The sequence below is a fragment of the Periophthalmus magnuspinnatus genome, chromosome 15 (assembly GCF_009829125.3).
Source record: "Periophthalmus magnuspinnatus isolate fPerMag1 chromosome 15, fPerMag1.2.pri, whole genome shotgun sequence".
In the NCBI taxonomy this organism is placed as follows: Eukaryota; Metazoa; Chordata; class Actinopteri; order Gobiiformes; family Gobiidae; genus Periophthalmus; species Periophthalmus magnuspinnatus.
In genome coordinates, this window is record NC_047140.1 from 23648795 (window position 1) to 23675574 (window position 26780).

The following is a 26780-nucleotide window of genomic DNA, read 5'->3' on the forward strand; positions in this document are numbered from 1 at the left end:
TGCAGAAAAAAAATAGTTGACAGCTTCTCGTCAGGCATCTCTCCAACAGCAGAGAGCTTCCTGGATTTTGTTTGACTATTTTTGCTGTTCCCTTGCTTTTGTTACACACTCGGTTTTGTGTAGCACCAGCATGACATCTACTTTAGACGAAAGCAATAAGGAAAAAGTAAGTTTTGTCTATTTTTTACCATGCAAACTGCACCAAAATCAATACTTGTAGACCCGGTTAGCCTGTTGCTGTTTAGCTAACTTACTATCGCCCACAGATAACCATGCTACCAAAAGCTATAGCGGAATATGAGAAATAAAACAACACCATTCAACGCGGGATAAATACTTGAGACTCAAAGTTAAGCCTAAATAATTCAGAGTAAACTTGTGCACTGGTAGGCACTGCATAAAGCTATAATAAGCCACGGTGTTGCTTTTACTCACTGTTGCTAGAGACATTTACGCGTGGACATTGCTTCTCAAATTGGTTGGATCAGCTGACTTAAAATGATATGCCATTTGTCTAGTGTCCTATATTAAAAGCTGGAGTTTATCTAAGCTGTAGCTGTCACAGGGGTGTAATAATTCGTTTGTTAACTTCTGAAATTTGGTATGTTGAATTTATTACTTTTATTTTTAGCAATAGATGTTTTCTGATCACTTCTTTGTTACTCTCTTTTAGATCCGTTCAGTTTCAGTGGACTTGAACAATGATGCTTCACTTCTCATTGACATTCCTGATGCCCTTTGTGAAAGGGACAAAGTCAAGTTTACTGTCCATACAAAGGTAATGTTTTTAAATAAATTTAAAAGAACTGTACATTTTTCACTTGGCATCTAAAATGTAAAACGCATTCTTCTTATAGACAACATTGAGCACTTTCCAGAAGCCAGAGTTTTCCGTTCCCAGGCAGCATGAAGACTTTATCTGGCTACACGACACTTTGGTTGAGACAGAGGAATATGCTGGTCTCATTGTAAGTTGATTCAACACAAATACTATTTACATTTAAACATATTAACCATGTAATTTACACATGCACCCATGTTTCTAAAAGATCCCACCTGCACCACCTAAACCTGACTTTGAGGGTCCTCGTGAAAAGATGCATAAGCTTGGAGAAGGCGAGGCAACTATGACAAAAGAGGAGTATACTAAAATGAAACAGGAACTGGAAGCGTAAGTACAACACAGCCGTAAAGAGCCATATAATTTTACTTACAACTAGTTCCTTAATATTGTTTTTTCTCTTTCAGTGAATACTTAGCTGTGTTCAAGAAAACTGTGCAAGTGCATGAAGTCTTCCTTCAGAGACTCTCCTCACATCCAGTTTTAAGCAAAGACAGAAACTTCCAGATTTTCTTAGAGTACGATCAGGATGTAAGTTCCACATTAATGCTGACTTCACTTCCCTGGTTGTGTTCTGGAAACGGAGGAAATGGAGTTTACTGGAGAGTTGTGACACATGCCCTCTGTCCTGCTGTGATCAGCATTTGTAGCCTACGTCAGTAGAAGTGTGTTTGTGTGCTAACAGGATCAAGCCATTGCATGACTGACTTGATATTTATTTGCGAACAGCCACTATTTGCATTATACAAATAGGTGTAATGTTTTATTTCCCCTTTTGTCTGTAGCTTAGTGTGAGGCGAAAGAATGCAAAGGAAATGTTTGGAGGTTTCTTCAAAAACATGGTTAAATCAGCAGACGAGGTCCTAATCTCGGGAATAAAGGTTTGTTGTCACAGCTTATATTGCTGTATTGCTTTCTCCAGAAATAATTGGTAACTATGTGTTTGTTTCTTTCAGGAAGTTGATGACTTTTTTGAGCAGGAGAAGACATTCCTGCTCGATTACTACAGCAAGATTAAAGACTCCACTGCCAAAGCTGAAAAAATGACCCGTTCACACCAAAGTATTGCTTACTATATCTTATAATTATCAAGACTAGTGTATCCCAAATAACATGTATTTAATTATTTTCAACAGATATTGCTGATGACTACATTCGCATCTCTGCTACTTTAAACAGCATTTCAGCAGATGACAGTACAGCAAATAAAAAGTACGTTTGGTAGTTTTTAAGGATTTGATTATAGAGCTTTATACATAAACACTAATTTAGTGTGTTTCAATTTATTATCCAGGCACTTAGAGAAATTGTCTGACCTGTTTGAAAAATTACGAGTAAGTCTACTCCATATGTAATATATGTATCTATGTGGAAAGGATTTTTATGTCTGGTTTATGTGCCAAATTTGATTTCTTTGTATTTTATAGAAAGTGGAAGGACGAGTAGCTTCAGACCAGGAGCTGAAACTGACAGAGCTACTTAGGTATTACATGAGAGATATTCAGGCTGCAAAGGTGAGACTGAAAAGAATGAAGCATAAATATAAATGTTTATGAGCATAAGGGCATTTACGGAGCTGTGACTGCATAAAAGGGTGAGAACTTCAGCCCTTGTGGATCTGTGAGATTATATTGTTAATTAATCAATGTCTACTTCAATCCTCCATGAAATCCAGTGCTGTCGTATTTCAATAGCTATATTTTTTAAATGAGTCATTTAAACTGAAGAACAACAAAACATTTAAACATTTGACTAAATTAAGTAAACAATCCTTTTTATCTCTTGAACTGCAGTAACTGTGATCCTTGTTTATAGGACCTGTTGTATAGACGAGCCAGGGCTTTGGCTGATTATGAAAACTCTAACAAGGCTTTGGACAAGGCCAGACTGAAAGGCAAGGACATCCCCCAAGCGGAGGAGCACCAGCAGCAGTGTCTGCAGAAGTTTGATAAGCTCTCAGAGTCTGGAAAAAAAGGTTTGTGTCTTTTGATGCAATATTAAAACATATGAAAGAACAGAAAGAACAAACAGTATTTAAATGTATTTGTTTTCTCTAGAACTCACGAATTTCAAGGGAAGGCGTGTGGTGGCCTTTCGGAAAAACCTCATAGAGATGGCTGAACTTGAGATAAAACATGCCAAGGTGAGTGTAGAGATGTCTCTTTTCTGCTGAGGCAATGAACAGATTAGTGTTTGGTGGCCTGCTCCTAGTAAGGCTTTATTCAGTAGTGAAACGCATACTTTAGGTTTTCCCATTTTATTGCAAATTTAAAGATTTTCAGCTTTCCCCAAGTCCATCTTTTAGCTTATTAAATTGACCTGAATTACAAACTACTGATGGTTAAAATGTTATTTTGTATCAATCATTCAAAATAGAAACAACAAGTAGTTATATCCCAGAAGAAACCTCTAAGGATTAAGTATTTTAAAAGTCTGAATTGTCCCAAACAACTGGCCTAATAATTGACCAAATGGGGAAAAAATGCACTTATGCCTAGATTGAATTACAATTGTGCAATTTTGTAATGATGTATTTAATTTGTCTTCCAAACAACGCTGAATATAGGTGGGATATATTAACCAAAATAAATAATGTAATTATTTTTAAAATTGCAATAATCAGATTTTGTTTTTGAAAACCATCGATCACCAATGTGCCTGTAAATGTCTTTGTTGACTAATGTGAAAAGACTAAGAGCGCAGTAAACAGAAGATGCTTCAGATATCATTAAATAGCCTTGTTAAGAACTTTAGATTTTTATCTTTTTGGTTACATTTTATAGGTGATATACAGTACAGCTATTTAATTTTATTATGTAGACAAACTTTCGCTTCTCTGTATTAATTGTAGACGTTTTGATGTATGTATTTACTGGAAAACTGTACTGACTCATGATGTCCATCTTCTCTTGAGTTATATTAAATAGACATATCACTTTTTCTATTAGGCAGACATTGTGTTAAGGAGTTGTAGTTACATTGACATGTTTTGGCTGTTTGCTCCTTTCTTTTTTTCAGCCACAAAGTCTCAAGTTTTAGGAAGGCTAGGAACCTGCAGCCAAAATATGTCAAGATAAACACATTGTCTAAATGAAAAAAGTGATATGTCTAAATATGGCTGGGTAATATAGCAGAAATGTATTAAACTGTGAAACATACATTGGCTTTTAATATTACAGATGCTACGCCAGTCATGATATATCGACTTATCGTTCAATACATGACAAATGAAACAATACTTTTTCATGGGACAATATTTATCGTGGGTACTTTTTCCTTGCACTACTTGGAAAATTTTGGTTATTTTTTTGTACTATGATGAGATTTGCGCTGTAGAGTTTAGATTTATGAACTTCTATGACTCATTATAGATACAAACAAACTATGTAAGTGTTGCATTCTGTTATTTATTTATTGCAGTTCATCTTTTTTAACAATATTGTGCATTAAGAATACTTTTTGTGAGTAATTCTGCTTTATGATTTGGTTTCAATATTATCATTTATTGTCTATATTTACTTAAGCGATATATCGCACTTCAAAATTTATCTTGTTAGGCCTAAGACACAGTCCATTTTATTCCTACAAAGTCTGAAGTCTGTCCTTCTCTGTAGAATATTTGACTCAAAAGCCCCAAGCTGATAATTGACAGTTTGATATCATTAGAGCTCAATAAAACTTCAGTTAACCGCACATCTCTATATCTAACTGACTTCCCTTTTGTGCAGAACAATGCCACTCTATTGCAAGGCTGCATCGACCTCATCAATAGTAAGTGATGTACCCACATAACTCTGCCTTCATCTCCTGTTCAGTGGAAATATGTAGAGCTTTTGATGGACTTAAAACTTCTCCTCCTTTGACCCATGGGCCTTATGTCACTTTATAAACCTGCCCAAGACCGAGCCAGTGTCTTATACTTAAGCAGAATACCTGTGTGTTTACACTCTTCTATGCTCCATGCTTTATCCATTAGTTTTGGATGTACAATTTCTTTACTTTCCAAATTATGACTGGCAATGTATTTGATAATTTCTGACAATTTTCCCTTGTTTTGTATTATCATGTCTTATTAATTATTATTATGCCAACCTTAGTTTAACCTCCATTGAAAATACATGAAAGTACCATTTTGTTTACCTGATTTACATTCAGTTTTTTAAACACATTTCCACATAATATGCAGAGTGCAATTTATATTTGCCAATAAAACAACATTGGTGCCTTTTAACAGATCTAAACTAAATACCTAATTACATAAGCGTTAAATAAGACTTAAAATGTGGATATCTTATTGGAACTGTACTTTGGTCTGTAACTTCTACATAGGTTTCTACATGTTTTACTTTCTCACCTCTGCACTACATGTCATGTCTCATGTTTTTTTTTTCAGTGTTTTATTTCTAATTGCAATCTGCTCGTATCACATAATGTAAAGTACATTGCTGAAGTTTACTTTTTAAACTGATGCACTAAAAGGGTGAAAAATTTATCACAATCTGATACGTGAAGTCAAAATGCATTATAGTTTTTTAAAGAAGTGAATGTATTTCTTATGAATTCCAGTTCATGTGCAAACCTTCCCATAGTCTTTATTGGAGAACCCAAGTATTTTATAGATTTGTAATGATGAGAATAAATAAATCCTACTTTCCCAAGACCTACTGTATTAGTCGTATAATTTCTTTCTTAATTTCTGTTTTCACCAGAAGTAAAATATTAAACATTTGTTTATTTTGTGAGATTTTTAACAAATAGTGGAACATTAGAAATGTATGACTACTATCAATGTTATTACATATTTATTACTTGGAATTGGTTTTACAGTTGTCAAAAAACAGTGGATAAAAACATCCTCAGTTAGTAACACGCCATTAATATTTTACTGTTTTCTTTTTCTTGTGACAGACTGAGACAAACTAACTAAATAATAATGAAGAGACCACTAGAGGGCAGCATAACCGCAGGCAGCTCTTAAAAAGCAGCTGTGTGTATGAAGGTTGTGTTAAATCCATTGGCCACCACGGATCATGAAACGAGGCATTCTAATACATTAGGTAGGCTCAGAGGAAATGCCAGGATACACCAGGGAATCACAGCCAGAATGCACTTTTATACACAGATTCAGCTGGACAGTGAAAATTAGCAAAAGACTTGGTTGTTACAACTACAACACTTACAACCCATTGAAACTACTGAAAGAATACAAAATATCACCAGTAATTAATATTTATTTTTTTACACTGACACGATTATGTTTCATAATGTAGATAAATATCATATCAAACTAAATATCACATTATGGTTGAACTACTGCAGTTAATTAAACTTAAATTACCGGTAGGTTTTTTTCCCCTCATATTGATCAATCACAATTTTCAATTAGTTTTTTATTTGTCCTGTTAAAAACAATTTAAAAAATCTGGATTCATTTTCTGAGCGTAAACAAAACAGACAGAAAAAGCTGTAAATTTCCCTTCTCCTAAATCTGAACTTTGCTCTAAACCACACACTTTTACTGTCAGATTTGCTGTGAACCTCTCAATTAAAAAGACCCAACTTTATCATTGACAATTACAGACGCCAGAATCTCTATCAATTAAAATTACACTGCCCTGGAATTATTTGCAACCCTATATTTTAACAAAACAATGATGTCCTTTGCCACTTAGATGGAAGTTAAAAGCGGTGAGCTGTGAAGAACATAGCAGCCTCTTGTACTGCGCTGCTGAGCCCAGGAATTTGCCTGCTGATTCAATGGACTCTCATAAAACTCTTCAAATTTCATGTTATTGTACATCAGAAACCATGGGTCCACTTTACAGCAACACTTGAGATTTGCCGACAAGAGCAGTGTTTCCCATTCAGCTCAAACTATGGTCATGGGGTAATCCCTTTTTGAATATATGTATTTATTACGATTTGTTGGGAGTAAAAATGTCACCAATTACGGTACCTGTATTTAATCTTCAAATGGTTGATTTTAATAGTACTTTTATATGTTATTGTGAAAGTTCAATAAGTAAAATTAATAATTTGCAATATGAATTTACTATTAAGCTTGTTTTCAGACTTTCACACTACGGATGAGAACATTGTTGTGATTGTTATCTAGTAGTGGCAAACCTTGCAAGAACTCACTGTAGCTAATATTTCTTTCAAATAGTTTCTTCAAATTACTCACTACAAATGAAATCAAAATGTCATCAAAATGTGCAATAGAAAGATGTTGGCTAACAAAATGTTGTGCAAATCAAGTTCAGTTTGTTGTATTTACCAGTTTAAAACCACAAGTGCAAAAGCTCAAATTACAACAACAATCCAACTGAAACCTATAATTCCCCCCAAGAGTCCCATTTGTTTTCACTGGATTAAAATGTGTGAAATGTAAATTTAGAGAATGCCCTGTAAACCCCCTTGGTAAAGTGCAGGATACAGTCTCACTTCGTGCTGACAATAGCCCTTTAACTGTCACAACACAGGAGGGCTCAGATGACCAGGAGGTTTTGTGAGCTGCACGCTGTAACTCAACTTTTTCTAGGTTAGCGTGCCCTGCCCTGCCCGGATAGTCCCGTGGAACAAACACATGTAAGATCAGGTTTTAATTGACTGACATATGTGACAATGAAGTGAGCCCAATCACACAAAGGAAATAGTGTAAAGACTGATGACTGCTGTCTAATGGACATTCTTATGGATATAAGCGCTAGGGAAAAAGAATTTAGGTTGAAAGTAAACACAAGACTTTGGCAAGGAGTGATGCCAAAAGTATGGTGCAATGTTGTAAAGTACTAGAAGTACAAGTCCATTAGATTAAGGGTTGTACTGAGACATTTGTTGAGTTATTATTTATTATTTTTATTAGTCAGTGCACTTTAGGTTCTGGTTCTGGTTGATCAATCTGAACGAATACATAGTGATTTGAGTGATTGATTAATGATATTTTTGAATGGTAGCCTCAACCAGTTAGGCTATCAGCAGCTAATTGTAATACCAACAATGCCACATAGTCTTTGAATAGGTTCCAGTCCGCCCTGCTAAAATTGTATAATACTAAGTGATTTACATCTGTGACATTTAAGTACTTGGCAAATATGGATGACAAATGCTCCATACGTCTATTTGTATGAAACCATTTTACATCAAATCCATCACTGGCTTCACATGCACATACAAGATTTATTTTTGAATTCTGTTAGTCTTAGATCTGTGAACCTTTATGTAGGCCTAGTGGACTACAGGCCAGCTGGACATACCCTATGAGTTGTGATAGATAAAGTTGACAAAGTAAAGACAAAAAACAAGGTTACAAATTGTTGTGCAACTAACAAGACATGTGCATACTGACAATATTGCCTAACCTACAGGATATCAAGGTTTTGCCAAGATTCTTAAAAGTCATTAACAGGACAAAATGTTTCAAGTAATTAACTATGAATTTGCTCAGTAAATATACCTCACGCATCAACATCAAGTTATCTTAAAAATGACAACTTGTAACTTTTCTTTTCCCTTCAAACAACTTATCTTTGTTTGAGCCAAAATCCTTTGACCACGCATGCCTTAGCTCAAAAACTACGACTCCCAGCATGCATTTTCCCGGTCCGAGCGCCTCTCAGCCAATCAGAGGCCTCCTGGATTAATGGTCGCTATCTGGGGCACGGGGCCAACACGTCTAGCCAGCTCGAAGTGCCACGACTTCACAGTGGACCACGGATCCTCCAGCGGAGTGCAGGGGAGCTCTGAAAAAGGCAACTTAGCCAGATATCCGGGCAGATCGGTGGCTTGCAAAGGGAGACGTTGCATCTCCTTCTTATTTGAGAAGAAGCCGACTTAGCCACGTCTACGAGGTGAGTGGAGAAATAGTGGAATTTTATTATAGAGGCAAGGGATGATAGCCTAGCCAGTGATGCTAACTTTAAAGCTAACTACTTTTAAAGAGAGAAATCAGAAATACTTTTAATAAATACCAGTTATTTGTGGTATTGTTCATGTCTTTATCACGACGTGGAATATGCAATTATGTAACGGCAGACGTGGACTCATCAAATACACCCAGGATACTAGCAAAGTTCATTGATTCATAATGTTGACTAAACTAAAACCTTTCTGGAAATTAAAAAAAGAAATCTTATACGTATATACCTCTTAAAACGACATTAAGCACACAAGAAAGGCATGTTTAGCCTTTGTGTGAACTATAACGGTTTCAGTTGATCATAGATTTGCATGAAATACCACGGCGTCTTTCTGAAGTCCAGATGTGCCCTCACTCACTGCAGCCACTACTTTGATGTTCAATTGAATCACTTTCCTCCAAATATATTCATTTCTATAGGCTATAAGCCAACAGATAGTTATCCTTTCATATAGCATTTTCATATATATTTGCCATAAAGTTAAACTAGTCAACTTTATCTACAAATATTGTGATCCCATAGCTTAAAGTGGTATTTAATGTTGAAATGCTGGCATGTGACTTTAAAGTGCAAACTGTTCCCTGAACTGAAGTGTGCAGGGACTCTGGACCCAGCCTGGATTAGCTCAGCATTTTCTATCTTATTTGTCTTTCGTAAACTCCAACTCTTCTTGTTATTGCCTTTTAGCCCTTTTTGAAGTTTGTGCATGCTGTTGTTGCTTCAGTACATGATGTCTTCTCCATAGTAAAAAAAAAAAAAAAAATCTGCAGGATGAATGAAAGAGGGGTATTTAACTTCCCCTCTGGCCTCTGCCAATTTTCCTATCCCAGAGGGTGGCTAAACATTCTCGGGTGTGATATAAGTCTATAAAAACCCTCAAGGCACAAGATTATTTCAAGGATAGTACTTGCGGTTCAGGACATAAACAACATAAACATATAACATAAACAAATTTAAATGTAGTTTGTCAGTCAGTGGGTAAAATGATCTAAAAGTTACATTTCAAGCATACCTAACATTTCCTGTTAAATGCTTATCTTCCATCCATTTTCTTCCACTTATCCGGGGCCTGCTTTAGTATTAAGAAATTGACATTGTACTAACTACTGTCAACATAATTAGTCCTTTGTCAATAGGTCAGATGATCTGTATTTATGTGGACTTGCTTTATTGAATTAGCACATGCTTTCATTTTAGACGTGTCACTTCCCATATTCAGAGAGTGCAGAGGTGAATGGGAACAGAACATATCTTTTACATAACGTACAGTTCTATATGATACTAGGCTTTGACCATCTGGTATTTGCTCGCAGTTTGCTGATAAGATGGCTTAGCTGCCTATAGAGAAAATAAAGGGGTTAGGGGTAACAGTGACACCCTGAGGTTTTCAGATGTAAAAGCTACAAGCACAAAAGCAATGAGTTTGTGTAATTACAGTTCATGTTTATTTAATAAGAGGCTTTTTTTACTCACTAATTGAGAAAACTCATTTAATTTTGTCATCAGGGATGCGCAGTTAATTAAATGTTGATTGTTATGAGTTTTTCAATGAATTACTCAAAAGTTGCAATAGGCAGAAATGGCTATTCAATAAATCTTGCTCTGAATCTTCAAAGAGTAATACCACTCTTCTGCTCTATTTTAGAACACAAATCACAATACATTTATAATAATAATAATAATAATAATACAGTGCGTTGCACTGCATTGCATGCATTTATTGTACAGGGTTACATTTGACAATAGATCATTGTTTTAATTTCAGTTATGACCCAACAAACTCTTCTGCTTTCCACAAGGAGCACTTGGTCTAAAGCAAAGTAACCAAATTCAGCTATCCTGTAATTAGAGGAGCATAAAGTATCCATGGGTTAAAGCAGTTCTTCTGACTTAGTTTGAGCCATGGGTTTCAGATTGATGAAAAATGGGGACTGTTTCCATAGCGATTTATAATTTATAACAGAATAGTCTGTCTTTTGATTGGGAAAATGTCCTCAAAATGTCACAGATAACAGGAAGCTGAAAGACATGGATAGTTTTTTGTAATTATTAACCACTTGCATTGTATGTATGCATTGTGTTTTATAGGACAACTATGGATATCTACGACCCCCAGACCCTCGGCATCATGGTGTTTGGTGGATTCATGGTGATCTCCGCTGTGGGGATCGCACTTGTCTCCACTTTTTCAATGAAGGAGACCTCTTATGAAGAAGCTCTGGCCAAACAACGCAGAGAGCTGGGCAAAATCCAGTCCACTCGCGCAGAGAAAAAAAAAAAGGACAAAACCTCTGAGAAGAAGAGCCGCGGGAAAAAGAAGGAAGAGAAGCCCAATGGAAAAATCCCTGAACCGGAAAAAAGTCAGGAGGAGTCTGAGGCAGATTCTGAGTCTGCGGTAGGCATGAGATGTTATTGAAATTTTTTGTCTCGAATAGATGTGTATTAAAATGGCTTTAATTGGTTAGAAATGTTATTAATATTATAATTCTTAATATCCATATTAGTTAAGTTCCATGTTTAAAGAACTTAACTAATATGTACTTCGATATACATGAAAACAACAATATCATGTATAAGAAGCCTTTTCTCTTATGATGATTATCTTTGTTGGTGAAAATCACAGTTATATTAAATGTAGTTTGAAGGATTAATGCCTTTTTATCACGCTAAACGTTCTAATTGTTTATTGTCTCATTCCTAGTCTGCTGCTGCTCCAGAGCCAGAGCCCGCAGTTGTTCCCAAAGCAGCCGAGCAGCCCCAACCCGCACCTGTCGAAGTGGCACCTGCTGCACCTGCCCTGGATGAACCATCACCTGCCCCCTCTCCCAAAGACAAGAAGAAGAAGAAGGTGGCTAAAGTTGAGCCGGCATCTCAACCCACTGCTCCCATCAAACCCACCTCCACCCCTGCGCCAGTTTCTGCCCCCGCCCCATCCAAATCTGCCCCCACCAAGGCCACACCTGCACCTGAGGTAGTTAAACCTACCCAGGCTACTGTCATCAAGTCTTCTGCTCCCGCCCCTGTTAAAGCTACACCACCCCAGTCCGCCAAATCTGCCCCTACAACCACCAAATCTACCCCCGCTCAGGCTAAAACTGCCACAGCCCCTGCTAAGACTGCCCCAGCCCAGAGCAAACCTGCACCAGTTCTGGAGGCAGTGACTAAAGATGTTCCCGTCATGGCTGTACCTCCAGTGGGGTCACAGCAAGCTCCAGCTCCTAATGCCAAACAACAGGAACCAAAGAAGAAGGCCTCCAAGAAGAAGTCTGAGCCTGGTAAGTAAACGTAATAGGGGTCATACTTTTTCACCAAGGTGTATCAGTAATGGGGCTGTGTATGTAATCAGATTTTTATCTAATGCATTCTAAATGTCAAAATGTGAATTGTCAGATTGCCCAGCCTATTTAATATTATTACAGATATAGGTTACCCACTTATAAATTCAGCTAACAGACACAAATTTCAACTCCTGGCAAATAGTAGTAATTATTTTTATATATATATATATATATATATATATATATATATATATATATATATATATAAATATAAATATAAATATAAATATAAATATAAAAAAATGCCTCCTGGAAGCCTCCCTAGGGAAGTTTTCCGGGCATGTCCCACTGAGAGGAGGCCCCAGGTAGACCCAGGACAGGCTGGAGGGACTATGTCTCTCATCTGGCCTGGGAAGGCCTTGGGGTCCCCACTGGAGGAGCTGGTGGAAGTTTCTGGGGTGGGTGAAGTCTGGGAGTCTCTGTTTAGACTGCTGCCCCAGTGACCTGGCCCAAGATAAGCGTAAGAAAACGGATAGATGGATAGTTATATATAGCCATACTAGGTGTAACTGTTATAGTAACAAATGGTAGATTCTTTTTTGCACACATATTATTGAATTTATTGTCGCTACCATTTTTAAATAAACCTATACCACTACCAAAGACTGAATAATAGTACCTGCATAGTTTCACACATTAACAGAGACACCTCTCCCCTCTGAGTGGACGTGTGAAGTGGCAAAGTGGGCAAGGTCTGGCACATGTCTGAGAGGGCAGGGAGTAGAGCAGCTTGTACAAACAGAGCTGTCCTGTTGTATTCAGTGACAAAAGCTCTCAGTGCAATAAAGAGGAAGGGTGGTGTGGTGGTCCTGTGGGCAAGGCCTGTCTCTGCCTGGTGCCACAGCGCTGTGCCCCTTTATTGTCTTATACTCCCCGACTTTCAAAACTGGGGAAATTGATTGTGCATAAAACGCTTCTTCTAAAATACTAGGTCCAAAAATAGTAGAACAAACTAAAATCTACATCTGCTTGAATTTTGTGTTTTTATCATTTTCTCGGCACATGCTATATAAGGCTGTAAATCCACTTTTTTTAAGAATTACCTATTTTTTACCATATATACCACTTGTTATTATTGTGCTATACTGATGCAAAGTAAATGCATAGAAATATAACTAGAATGGGACTAAGTAAGGTCTGTTTTTTTATTTGTATAGCAGCGACTGTGGATTCAACTGATGCTCCACTGTACCTGCCCTACAAGAGTCTAGTGTCCACCATCAGCAGCATGGATTTCAGTGAGGGAGAGGCTCATAGGCTCATCGAGATTCTGTCTGAGAAGGCAGGCATCATCCAGGATACATGGCACACGGTCAGGAGAAATACTGAAATACATTAAATACATTTGATTATTTTTTTTTTATGTTATTTTGATTTTATTTTTGATCATCTGCTTTGTGTATGTGCATTGTAGGCCACTCAAAAAGGAGATCCAGTGGCAATGCTGAAAAAGCAGTTGGAGGAGAGGGAGAAACAGCTGGCTACTGAACAAGAAGATTCCTCTGCAGCAAAGAACCGACTTCGGGAGCTCACCAAGGTTAGACTTAAATCTATTGTAAGATTGGTGTTAAATGAGGCTAAAACAAAAGAACTAAACTGCTCTAACAGCTTTCATTTATTATATTTCTATTAGTTTTTTTCTCTAATACTAACTTAATCCATCTTTATTCTGTTTATTCTTTTCATATTTTCTTATTGCGCAACTGAGCTACGGTGAACAAGACGATTCCCATGCGTTGATAGATTCTCTGAGTACAAGTTTTACCTTTTACCCTCTAGGTGGCACTAAAGGCCATCAAACTTCAATACTGCTATAAGCAACTTTTACTTTTTCAAACTTTTTTTCTTCATTCATTTCTATGATTATGACGTAGATCTGTCACGATAACTAATTTTGTAAGTAAATATAGACAGTATTATTGAAACCAGACCAACAAGCAGAATTATCCCCAAAAAACAATTCTAAATTTACAATATTATTAGCTGCAATAAATAACAGAATGCAACTTTTAAGTCATTTGTTTGAGTCATAGAAATTCATAATGCAACCTCTTCTGTAGCTGAAATCTTATCATAGTACAGGAACATAAGCAAAAAAATTTAATAAAATTGCCCCAAAAAATTATCATTCAACACATGATAGACTGAACAATAAGTTGATCTAGTGACAGGCCTATGAAGACATATATAAAATTGAATTATCATTATCATTTCAACTGTAGCAAATAAGAAGATAATGATCATGTGACATCTGACTGTCTGTGCTGTCTTAACCAGGAACTGTCATCGGAGAAGTCTAAAGTAGCTGCTGTGGAGACACGACTGAGCAGCCAACTCAGTAAACGGGAACAAGAGATGATCGCTCTGCAGGCTCGTATGCAGGCCAGCTACCAGGACCACCTCGCCCAAACCCAGAGGCTCAATGCCAAAGTTAGTCTTTACCTCAAAGTTGCATAGCATGTCTTTATACCAATGTCATTGTATTAGGTTTGTCAAAAAATCTATACCCAGATATTAATCGATACTAAAACAAATATTGAAACTTGATACTCATTTGATCTATATGTTAAAATCATATTAATAGGGCTACGTCTGTCACGGTAATACACTTTGAAGTATGATATATTGCTGCAGAGATATACTGAGATAATATTGAATCTATGCTATACCACTGACACAATAACAATAATGCAAGATAATCACAGTAAACCATTTTTAAATAGATAGTATCATTAACCCTTTAAGGACTGAGCACACCATGGACGAGTATAGCTCACCTAGACTTTTATTCTTTTTTTAGCCATAAAAATCATGTTAAAGGAAGTATCAGAATTTACTGCATTTTTTGCACAACTACCTCTATTTTACACATCCATCCGTATTTTTTCTTTTACGCATCGAATAAATGACTGGGAAAATCCCCGCAGCACACGCGCTCTCATTTGTCACCTTCAAGGGACAACAGAGGCAGATTACCGTAATGACTGTAAAATATTTAAATATCCCCATGCCTCCGCTTTGAGATGCCGTTTGAATTTACATGAGAGCACGACTAGGCGCGGAGTTACGCTACTGCAAAGTCTGCAACCGTGCTCTATCGGTGACGATAGCATCCGATGCTATAGGGTTAAACAGTTTGAGCTGCAACAAATAACTGAATATAACAATAATTAGCCACAGAAGTCACTTATTTGACCTTTCACAGCTCAAATGTTATTCTTTTAAAACAACAATAAAATCTCCCCACTTTTGCAAAGAAATTGTACACACGATAAATTTTGAGCCCTAAAATATTTTGTTCAGGCTTTCATATATTGAACCATAACTCGGTGTAGTAATTACCGTGACAGGCCTAAATAGGGTAAAGATGGACCTTCCTTGAATAGTTCCAGAATGATCTTTATCTATGTCAGAGCTTGAGTAAGACCACATTGCAATGTTGAAGAAGTTACTTCATTTTTGGTTAAAAAAATAAATAATAATAAATAAAAAAAATCAATTCTATTGTCTAAAAGAAACTTTAATCATTATGGTATAGAAATCTCTAGTGCGTGTAAAATATAGTATAGTCCTTAATATCAGAAGTTTAAAATATGAATGATAATACAATGATAATATATTAAAAAATAAATACATTTAAATAAAAAATTAATAGTGATAATGTGTAATGCTCGTATTTGTATTTTTTAGATTCTGAGTTTGCAGGATCAACTCGAAAAGGGTCCCAACGCCCAGCTGGCCCGACTACAGCAAGAAAACACTATTCTCCGTGATGCCCTTAATCAGGCCACAAGTCAAGCTGAGAGCAAGTAGGTTTTTTAACCTTTGACTGTAAACCACCTAGTCATTTTATCCCTGTCTTGTCCATGTAGATATGAAGATGAAAAAATGTCCTCCTCAAAATGATCTCCTGACAACTGTAACAATATTTCTTTTTGGTTTGCTACTTCATAATGTATATCAAATGGGATACAAACCAAAAAAATGAATCAAGGCAAATGGGAGTTTGAAAAATGTACATAGTTATCTTAAAATCCAAGGATATCTTGTATAGTCTATTCCCACATCAAGGTCCTTGTCATATCATTTGTAGACATAGTTTTTGCTCTTTAAATGCTTGTTTCTAAAGGTCTGTGTCTGATCTTATCATTAGACAAAATGCGGAGCTGGCCAAACTGCGCCAGGAATGTGCCAAACTCACCAAAGAGCTGGGAGAGAAGGCTGAGAGTCTGCAGGCCGATGAACAGGTCAAGAAGAGCCTTGAAGCCAAGGTCTCTGCAGCTGAGAAGCAACTGTCAGTGATGCAGGTTGGTTTAACAGCTTAATGACCGAGGAGGACAGAGTTCTTAGAAATCATTGTATTTTGGTGTAATATTTATTGTTGCCTCCAACTTGGAGATTGATCTTCATGGGTTTCTCCAATACCACGTTTTTTTAATCTAGAGCAGCTGATGGACGATAAGCTCTGCCGATTTTTTGTGGGCCAGTTTCCCCCCAAAATTATAATTTGTATTAACTATAAATTCAGTTATGTTGTTACAGGGCACTGCTCTTCATAATAGAATAAAAATAAAGAACTACTGATGATTTTCGCTCATCCACAGCTTCTGTGTCAGTGCAAACCAATATGAGAGCAGTGGTCACATTTTCTTCAATTTTATCTTCCTATGTGCTGAAATTAATGCTACACTAAAGTGTTTAAACTAAGCGTTACATGTCACCTTTAGACATTTTTTTTCTTCCGAAACAAAATTAAGGCCAATAGCTGATATGCAAAAAAAAGTGCAAATGTTGACCCAGTTTATGAGCCAACTCAGTCTCGCTCTACTCCAAATATTAATCTAAAAGAAACATCTTTACTAATTTTACGAAAGTTACAATAAAAGTTCCCCTTTTAGCATGTCTTTTCAATTAAATTCATATTGCCTAAATCAGACAGTGTTGGTACAGAAGCTAGAGGTTGCTGAGCTAAGGCTAGTGCGGTTTCAAAATTATGCTAATGTAGTAGTGAAATGTATGCTGAAATTAAGCTACTAAATTAGGAAAACGCAATCCCAACAGTTACTCAAGTAATTTCATTGTTACCTGCCTCATATTACACTAATAAACATACAAATGGATCAATAACCAAATTATTTGAAACCCCTGGTCAATGTGGTTGCCCCATGACCTAGATTTCTGTCTGTTTCTCATCTTTATTGGTCTTCTGATTTTATAGTGGGTTTAATTGTCTTGTAATGACAGAGCCCAGTGTCTGGAATGTGGTTGTTCAATAAGGGAGCAAGGGAAATGCGTCCCAGCTGGAGCAGCAGGAATGTGGGCAAGCTCAAATGTCTTCTCTACCCCCAAGCCTAGCAGGGCCACAGTGATGGAGGACAAAAATCTTTAAAAACATATTGTTGACCAAATATCAGAGAACTCTACAGAGGCTGAAGCATTGACCAGAAAAAAGTCCCAATCTCATATTTGTATCAACACATCATTACAAACGCTGCCACTTAAATAAAAACAAAATTGTTTATGTCCCAAACTCATCTGAAATTGTAAAACAAGTGAAATCCATACCTAAAAGTTAGCCTGAATGTAACATATGTAACTTGTGTTCATTTGTTAAATTTTTTCAGAATCAGAAAACTTTTATTGCCATCGTTTGTGAACACAGTTCAAAAACTAGGAACTTACTTTGATGATAAAGTGCAACATAAAGCACACTGAAATCTCCCCCTTTATTAAAATAGCATGCAAATTATCATAGTGAGTCGATACTGCCCATGCCGAATGCTGTGGAATATTGGTTACATTTACATAAGAAGTAAAAAAAATCTGATAACTACAATAATTGGTAACCCAATAATTAGATATAATTTTAGTAACTGTTGTATTTGGATGACAAAGTACAATGCGTTTTAAAATAACTCATTCAATCATTGACATTTTTCCTTTGATTTGTCTTGCCACATTAGTTTGCCGTTTTTGCGTAATTGTAGGTGTGAACTATCAAAGATATCCGGTTTCTCACATAAGATGTAACTGCGTACATGAAATTTCAATAACCTGATAACTCCAGAAATCAGATAATGATCAATTTCTTGGATCTCATGTAAACCACTCTTCCTCAATCCATTTGAGCTTGGATTTTTTCTCAGTAAACCTAAAAATCATAGAGCATTGTCAAACACCAGGGGGCAGCACTGAATGATTTATCTTCTCAGGAAAATCATGCAGAGAGTGAGCAGGCCTTACAGAAGAAGCTGGAGGAGGTGTCTGAGGAGCTGAGGACCACACAGAGTAAAAACAGCAGTCTGCAGACTACACTGGAGCAGGCTCAGCAGGACAACGGTGCAGTCTCAGGTCAGTTCATCTGTAGAAAAAGAAAGAATAATAATTTCTCTCAATTATATTCTTCATTCAAACAGTTACATCCAGTATTTAGGTACAAATGGTTTAATTAGACCAGGGTTTTGTGATAAAATTTGCACACTTTGACAATAAAGAAGGAAAAGGTGATTTGTATCAGATTATAGCAAAGTAAAATTAGGCACTATCCCGGTGCACTTAAAAACATTCTATACTGTACTGTCCCAAATCTATGGATAACTATGGGAAAGTTCATCTTTTATACTTAGTGGATATATGTTTGTATTAAATATAATACATAAAAATATAAATAATTAATTGTTTTTGCAGAATTACAAGCCCGTATTGGTGAGTTGGAGGCCGATAACAGGGATCGCTCTGGCCAGGTGGAGGCTCTCAATGCTCAGCTCAAAGAAGCACAGTCTGAGAAGGAGAAGCTCGAGCAGCAGGTGTCCACCATCACCACACTGCTGGAAGCTGCTCAGAACAAGGGGGAGGAGCAGAGCAGTCAGGTAACATTTATGTCAAATAGTTTCACTTGCCCATAGTTACAGTGCACTTAACAATTAGTATTGTATTTTTTTATTTTTATGTTTTTTTTTGTTTGATTAGTTTAGTATTTTAACAATATTCTCATTCTCTAGGTCAGTTCTGAAGATCTGGAACAGTTGAAGCAAAGGTAACACTTTTACTATTTCACTATGGTCATTTATTTTTATGCAAAATCATTCTCAACATTTATTTCTATTTATTCTATGCGCAGTCTTCAAGAAAAAGACACTGAGTTGAATGGGCTTCAAGAAGAGCTACAGAACTTAAAATCAAAGCAGGAAACAGCTGTAAGTGTTGATCTTATAATGCACACTCAAATATCACCTCTGAGATTTCTAATGAAGTATTTTATTTATTTTTTAACCAGGAGAACACTATTGCTGAACTACAGAAAACTAAAAAGTATTTATTGCAATTTACAACATATGTTGCTTATGAAAATAAATGTACTTTCACTGTTTTAAATATATATATATATATTTTTGTCATTTTTAGTGAGGATACCACATTGGTTGCATCTTTACAGGATGAAGTTGCAAAACTAACAGAACAACTACAGAATACTCAAGTAAGGACAATTGCACAAACATTTTATTGATTACAATCTCAAAAATAAAAACATAACGTTATGTTGTCTTGTAGCAACCAGATACCTCCACTGAGCTGGAAACACTACAGAGCAGGTAAATAACTGTAGATTCCTTCCAATTCTACAGCACTGGGCTTAAAAGAAACTAGGTAAAAGACGTTGTTAATCTTAACTGGTTAATTGTTTAATAAATAAATAAACCAAATGTAAAACTATATCTTAACAATTATCTTAATTCACACTAAAAATAAGAAGTAGGTCTCGGACTATCGTTTAATTTTCTGTGAATAGATTTTTACAGTTTGTAGTTGACATAATTTTCCCACCTCCCCAAGTCATTTACATATTTTTATTTTTAGTTTGGCTGAGAAAGAATCCATCATTACAACACTAGAAGAGAAGCTCAAAGAAGTTGAAGAGAAGACCTCATCTGATGAAGTAAAAATGGCACATTTGGTAGTCTCTTAATGGTTACTCTCTATGGCCTTACTTATTGTATTGCATTTTTACAGAGCACAACATCTCAGCTAAAAGAATTTCAAACTGAAACCAAAGAAACACTACAGATGCTCTTCCCACAAATACCTCTAGAGGCAGAGCAGGTAACAAATACAAATGAGATGAATTGTTGCTATATTCAAATTAATCACTTGATACCAAAGTCTTTATTGTAATTATGACTTAACAGGACAACTGGCTTCAGGTCTTCACACAAAAAGCCCAGGAAGTCCTCAGCCAGCCGAGCCAAGATTCACAGTCAAATACAGAAGTGCCAGTAAGTGTAATTTTGTTATGATTAGGGATAAAGTTAAGACCACAACTACAATATATATTATCTTCATTGTAGCAATTGGGATATGTTAAGCAGTAAGCATATTGTGTTGTATTGATGACATTTGACAATTTTCAAGCCTTGTAAAGTTTATTACTTCCAAAAGCATAATAGTTGGGCTGTACCTATCCTGTAGTGATCAGCATGTATCAAAAGTGGTCCAACTAAATGATTGGTTACACCTCTGCTTAAACTATGGTGTGTATTCAGTCTCATTCAAAAATAAAATTGAAAACAAAAAATGTTCACTTTTTGCCTTCAATTACATTATCTTTTTTTATTTTATTTATGGGTATATACTGATTATTTATTTCATTTTAGGAGCTATTGGAAAAACTGAAGGAGGCAGAGGAGAGCCACACTTCACTACAAACTGAATGTGAACAGTATAGAACAGTCTTGGCTGAAACAGTACGTCATCTTTACATACATATTACATATATAATTATTATTATAATTATACATATTTCAACTAAATGGAGAGCAATTTTATAGTTTTCATGTTTTCTCTTAGGAAGGAATGCTGAAACATCTACAGAAAAGTGTAGAGGAGGAAGAGACTGTGTGGAAATCCAAAATGGCAGCCTCAGAGGAACAGCTGAAGATGGTTGGTATCTCTGTCAACTTAAACTTGTATGTAAAACCATATTACAACTACATACTAATAACTAGAATTACAGATGACTGAAAGGATTTATCAAAACATTTTTACTGCCAAATACCACTAATTTTGGTTTGAGGACAAAAACTTACTGGCTCTATACAATTAATCAAGGGTTGTCTTTAAAATATATTACATTATTATTCCTTTTTGCGTAAATTTGATTTTGAAAAAGAAACTAAGAAAAAAGATCTGGTATTAAAATGTAGATGTCCCATTCAATAAAGTCTAATAAAGGTTAACATACTGACTAGCACTGCTGTTATGACAATTTTTTTTCTTATTTTTTAGGCATTAGAGAAAGTCCAGATGCTTGAGACAGAAAACCAAAGTACTTCACAGGTACAAATATGCTGCAGGTTTATTTAAGTGTTTGTAAAGAATGAATAGCCTGAAGCTAATGGTTTAAACCCCCGTTTAGATGAAGGAGCAGATTGCACTACTGGAAGCACAGCTGGAAAGACAAGGAGACAGTCAGGAGTCCTCTGAGGAGCTGGAACAGGTACAGAAAACAAAAGTCTACCTTATTTGCTTATGACTGTTTTTTTCTACTCATTACTTGTGGTAAATGTAAATCATAGTTTTACACCAATCAAGTGGCAAGTTTGTGAAAAAGTGAAAAAATACAGGAAGTACTCAAAGTTCTAAAACTCTGATGACAAAGGTATTGGGATTCCATTTACAGAACAGAATTAAAACCATTAATGTTTTTACATATTTTAAACATTAATTTAACTAAATGTAACTAAATGTTATTTCTATTAGTCAAATAACAATGAATATGTAAATTAGGCGAGCTTTGGCTCTTGTTTACAGTATGGTTGCCAGGTACCGTAAGTTATTTATGGAATTATTTATACCTTTGTGACAACCATAGCCCATGTCTGTTTTAGTGAAACAAGTGGTCTATAATATACACTTAAAACTTAGTAAAATCCCTAACCACCTATCCATTCTAGTCTCTGTTGTCCAATACTAATGCAATCATTTTCACTTATTGAAGAAGATACATGAACAATTAGATTCATTAACTATTATAGACATGTAGTAGCATTCCACATGTGGCAATAAAACTACAAAAAAAAAAACATTACTTTTTAGCTGCTACAATTAAGTATTTTCTTGTCAAATTTAAATAAAAACAAGACTTGGTCAACCTTACAGTATATACCTATATTTAAATGTTCTGGTATAAACTACATTACACATATTATCTATAATAAATAACCACTTTTTTTTTTAATTAATGTTTTGTTTTTGTTTTTTTGTAGGTGAAACTGCTGTTGTCAGAGTGTCAGAGCCAGTTGGAAGATGCCCAAAAGGAGGTCCAGGTTCATAAGGAGGAGCTGACACAGGTGACTTTTCTCATTAGTCTCTCCATTGTGCACTTTGCTTTGTCACAGATGACATGTATCGGTGAGGGGATTTCCACACATTCCAGGACAACCAGCCCGGTAAGATTCAAGAATCAAAGTTGTGTAATAGGCACTGACTTCCTGTTTCAGATGCGACAGCAGCTGGGCGAGGCTACAGTCTCAGGCCAACAGGAGCAAAATGGCCCCTCTGAGGTTCAACACTGTCAGGTCAGGGTGCAGTGATCACAGGGCACCCACACAATGTTTAAGAATACTGGACAGACACCTGTAAGATGAACGTAACATTCAAATGTATAGATATACTATGTGACATTTTGGTTTGTCATGAACTAAATGAGGAAACATTACATTCTATATTTTACAATGTAATGTTTGTACAAATTAGTATAGGATAAGATGATAACTAATATAAGAATACTGGACTGTAACTTAGGCTGCAACAAACTACAGGTGTGGCCATAATTTAGACTTGATAAAGTCCAAGTTTAAATCCGGTGGCACTTGGAAACCAAATATTATCTTAGGTGGTATTTGGTGGAAAAATTTGAAACCCTCTATAACATATACTAAATAAGGAAACTTGGTCTATTTCAATTCTATAATAATTTGTGGTATAGGGTAAGATGACAACTAGGAAATAAGTCACTTAGAAATATATTTAAGCTCCACTATGTTACTTTTTCAGATCATGTTCCATGTTGTACATTATACATTTTCAGCTCTTGAATTTAATTAAATACATAAAACATGTACTCACATGAGGGAAACTTGCTATGACTCGCTGCACTGTTAAGCATCTGGAGTACACTTTTCAAGAAGCAATAAATTATACTTTTTATACACAAAACCTACTATGATACTAGTTCACTTCATTCCAAGGATGATTTGAATGAATGCAACAGAGTCAGTATCAAAATCAAGTTAGAAATTTCTGTATCGTGACAACGCTACTAAGGACCAATTCCAATACCACAATGATAATAACACACTATTTAGACAATAGTTGTAGTAAATTCTTTTATATTACCATTTGGCCTTATATCCGTGTAATCCCTCAGTTGTCCAGGTGGGTTCCATGGTGGTGCATGGGCGTATACTAGTCTATGTGACTTGTTCTGGTACAGCTCAAGGTCATTCTAAAGATGTTCAGAAAAGGTTAATTTCTGTCCTGTGAATGCGACTTTAATACTTTAGTTTTTTAGCATCAATACCTGCTCAAATTTGTATCTTGTTTCAGTACTAGTTTTAGTATCGCTTAGTATCAGATTTTCTATACTCTTACTATTAGATCATTGCGTCAAATCTAATTCATTTACTATTTCTACATATTTTAAGCTATTTTTGTTGCATTGCGTACTGAATCAAGCATTTATGTAGTCAGCAAATGTTAACAGTTCATCTATTATAAAGTTTTTTGATACATCTGTCCGGTACTCTTGAGACATTTTGCTATTCTTTTATGTGCTTACTACTGTTTGCACTCACAGTAGCTCTTCTAACCACTCCTGTACATATAGCTCACATTTCCTGGCATGTACTTCTCATTTACCTTTTTCTTTTAACACAATCTTAGAAGCAGCTAAACCTGGCATACCGGTTGGTGACTCCTGTGTGACGTTCTGCAGCTTTCAGTGTTTGCACCGAAAAGCTACAGCAAAGATTGGTCTGCCCTGATGTCCTTTTGTTTACACCTCTCAACAGGTACAGCAGGACTTGAGCCAAACCAGTGACAAGCTGCAGGAGGAGTCAGCCCAAAGACAACAACTGACAGAGGAGTTTGAACAAGTATGCTAATGTCAAAGCTAATGACTAATACTTCAAAAAGGGTAGCATAATCGATTAGTTTCAATATTATCATTTGCTGTGTATATTTTCTTATTTTCTTTAGCCATAGATTGCACTTCAAAACCTATTATCATGACAGGCCTAATATCCACTGCAAAGAACAAAATATCTTGTCTTTGTGTGTTGTGCCTGTAGGTTAGAACCTTTCAAATATGTTCTGAAATCCATTTGAGTCTTGCATTGGTTTATCAGTGCACATTTCAGTCTTCTTTCAAATGTTAATGCTCTTGGAATTGTGCACTTGGTGTGCACTTGAAAATCTGCCAGCCCTAGCCTGCTCCAGAGGGATGGAAGTGATGACATAGCACTGCCATGCTATTTTATTTTATGGTGTTGAAGCTTGAAGTTAGTAGATAAGGTTAGTAGATAATAAGCTACTGCTAACTTATTAACCAACCCACGTTCTTGATCATAAACCTTAAGAATAACCCTCTTTTTACACTTCATCACTTCAAATGACCAATCACAGCAGAGCATCCCTCTGGAGCCTACTACCATTTAGCAGGGCACCAACCCTACAAAGGTTACTACAAAAACATCCAGTGCCAAAATTTAGCGCATTAACCAATTGCATACATTTTCTTCCAGGCACAGAAGACTATTGCAGATCTCCAGGCTGAGCTTGAACATCTGAAGGACTCGACTGAGACTGCTGAGGAGGAAAATGTTAACGAACTTAAGGTTGATTAACTGTAAAGTGATTACAAATATTGTAATATTGTATTTGTGCTACATTCACTATACCTGCAGTTGTACTTTAAATCAGGCTCAGTACCTCCCTTTGTGTGCCTCCTCATGGCTCAGGGACTGTACAAGGGTTAGGATGTTTTAACTGGTGGTTTGTTTAATTAACTGAAATACTGGTATAGCTTTTTAAATTAGTGAGGAATGCAATATTTATCAAAACTGAATGATAAACTATCATAAACCCACTTATATAACCATAAAATTTTCCACCATGTAGCTTCCCCTTTCATTTGCATTGCAGCTGTCCTGTTTTATTTATACTGAGCACGATGAACAAGTTGCTTTATTAGTATTGATGTAATACTTTTTTCACAGTTAGTAACATTATTGAATATTTTGTTACAGGAGCGCTTGGAAAAGGAGAAAAAGCTGTCTAAAGATCTGGGACAGGCAGCCACCAAACTTCAACAGCTTCTTAAGGCCACTCAGGACCAGCTCAGCAAAGAGAGAGAAACCGTGAAGACTCTACAGGGACACGTGGACACCAATGTGAGACAATACACTTGATCTTCTCAAACTGCAGTAGTTCAAACTCTTGGTGTAGAACATTTAGGGCACTTTGACACTTCTTCTGATTTAGACCTGATTTGGTTCTGTTCTAGTCCTGGCTCATTCCTAATTTAGTCCTAGTGCATTTGATGTGGTGTTACCAAGAAGTCTATTTGCATCCTTAGTTTTTGTAGAGCAATAGAGTAAAGTAATTAAGATCGGAATAAAATGGAGCCATAACACATGGGACTATGGGATTACAACAAAGTAAAGTATATTTTAATTGTGCCACTGAGCAAGACATATCACACACCATGAGATTGATAATACATTATCAATGAAGCCTGGGTATCAGTTTGAGAATCACTGCTTCATTAGACTATTGCACTAACTTTTCACTTCTTTTAAAGGGAGACAGAGTTGAGCTCAAAGAAGGAACATCGGTCTGAGAAGAGGGCCATCAAAGACACTACACAAAATTGCCAAATATGCCTTATTATTAATAGTTTATGCATTCCAAAGCTTTTCCTGTGCTTTTGTTAAATGTGTTTATTGTAGGAATCATGTATGTGGTGACAATGAAACATTTCAGAATGAAAGTGGAGATGAAAACACTTTATCCAAACTGAGAATTGCATTCCATTTCTGGCCATGTCAGAATAGCCAGAAGTTATCTATTCCCAGCTTTTTTTATTATAACGTCTCGCCTATAGTTCAGTGTTAAAAGGGAAAATGCGTGTGCGTTAAACGTACATCAACCTGTGCAATTAATTTCTATGTCTTTTTTATGTTAATTACTGGGAACTTTTTATGGTTCTATGAGTGTCATATTTGTGGCATGTATCTGGCCACTAAAGAAATGTTGACATTTATATGAATTAATAAAATAAAGTGTAGCTTCATTTGTCTGTCTTCTTCCCCTTTATTTAAAAAGGTACTGTATGTAGGGGCATGTACTAATGATTTTAAAACTTTACTAGTCTCTTAAATGTAACCTTTTTTTGCTGTAATATCTGGCAAAGGCTAGGCAAATGGCTCATTTAGCTTTCGGATTTAAGAAAATTAAGGAAACAAAGTAAATTATTGGACAATAGAATGTATTTTACATTTGTACTTTACTTAATATCTGGGGACTTGGAGTAATGGGTAAGGAGCTGGACAATGTATATGATTTTTGCTTGTTTCTTTATAGGACAGTTATAGTACACTGACATTTTTCAACAGGATTTCAACT

At 36.0% G+C, this 26780-nt stretch overlaps 2 protein-coding genes across 3 annotated transcripts; both read left to right on the plus strand.

Annotated features, from left to right (window-relative positions):
• The first annotated feature begins 2 nt into the window (after window positions 1–2).
• snx5 (sorting nexin 5) lies at window positions 3–5501 on the plus strand. Its single transcript, XM_033979782.2, has 13 exons — window positions 3–166; window positions 674–778; window positions 858–968; window positions 1050–1171; window positions 1249–1372; window positions 1627–1722; window positions 1798–1903; window positions 1978–2053; window positions 2136–2175; window positions 2269–2355; window positions 2657–2816; window positions 2899–2984; window positions 4570–5501. The coding sequence occupies exons 1-13, from the start codon at window positions 131–133 to the stop codon at window positions 4618–4620; spliced, it is 1200 nt and encodes a 399-aa protein (XP_033835673.1). The 5' UTR covers window positions 3–130; the 3' UTR covers window positions 4621–5501.
• A 2974-nt stretch (window positions 5502–8475) lies between these two features.
• rrbp1a (ribosome binding protein 1a) lies at window positions 8476–26448 on the plus strand. Of its 2 annotated transcripts, XM_033979894.2 has the most exons (28): window positions 8476–8691; window positions 10849–11155; window positions 11462–12035; window positions 13256–13410; window positions 13513–13635; window positions 14376–14528; window positions 15789–15907; window positions 16252–16405; window positions 18311–18449; window positions 18786–18967; window positions 19100–19134; window positions 19219–19294; window positions 19375–19409; window positions 19503–19575; window positions 19650–19690; window positions 19956–20034; window positions 20109–20198; window positions 20285–20371; window positions 20750–20839; window positions 20943–21035; window positions 21381–21431; window positions 21511–21591; window positions 22361–22444; window positions 22595–22672; window positions 24167–24250; window positions 24899–24991; window positions 25403–25546; window positions 25957–26448. In XM_033979894.2, exons 2-28 carry the CDS (start codon window positions 10856–10858, stop codon window positions 25993–25995), a joined length of 3252 nt encoding a protein of 1083 aa, XP_033835785.1. In that variant the 5' UTR covers window positions 8476–8691; window positions 10849–10855; the 3' UTR covers window positions 25996–26448. The 2 variants fall into 2 exon arrangements, with proteins under 2 accessions (XP_033835785.1, XP_033835786.1); XM_033979895.2 differs by lacking the exon at window positions 22595–22672.
• The last annotated feature ends 332 nt before the right edge of the window (window positions 26449–26780 follow it).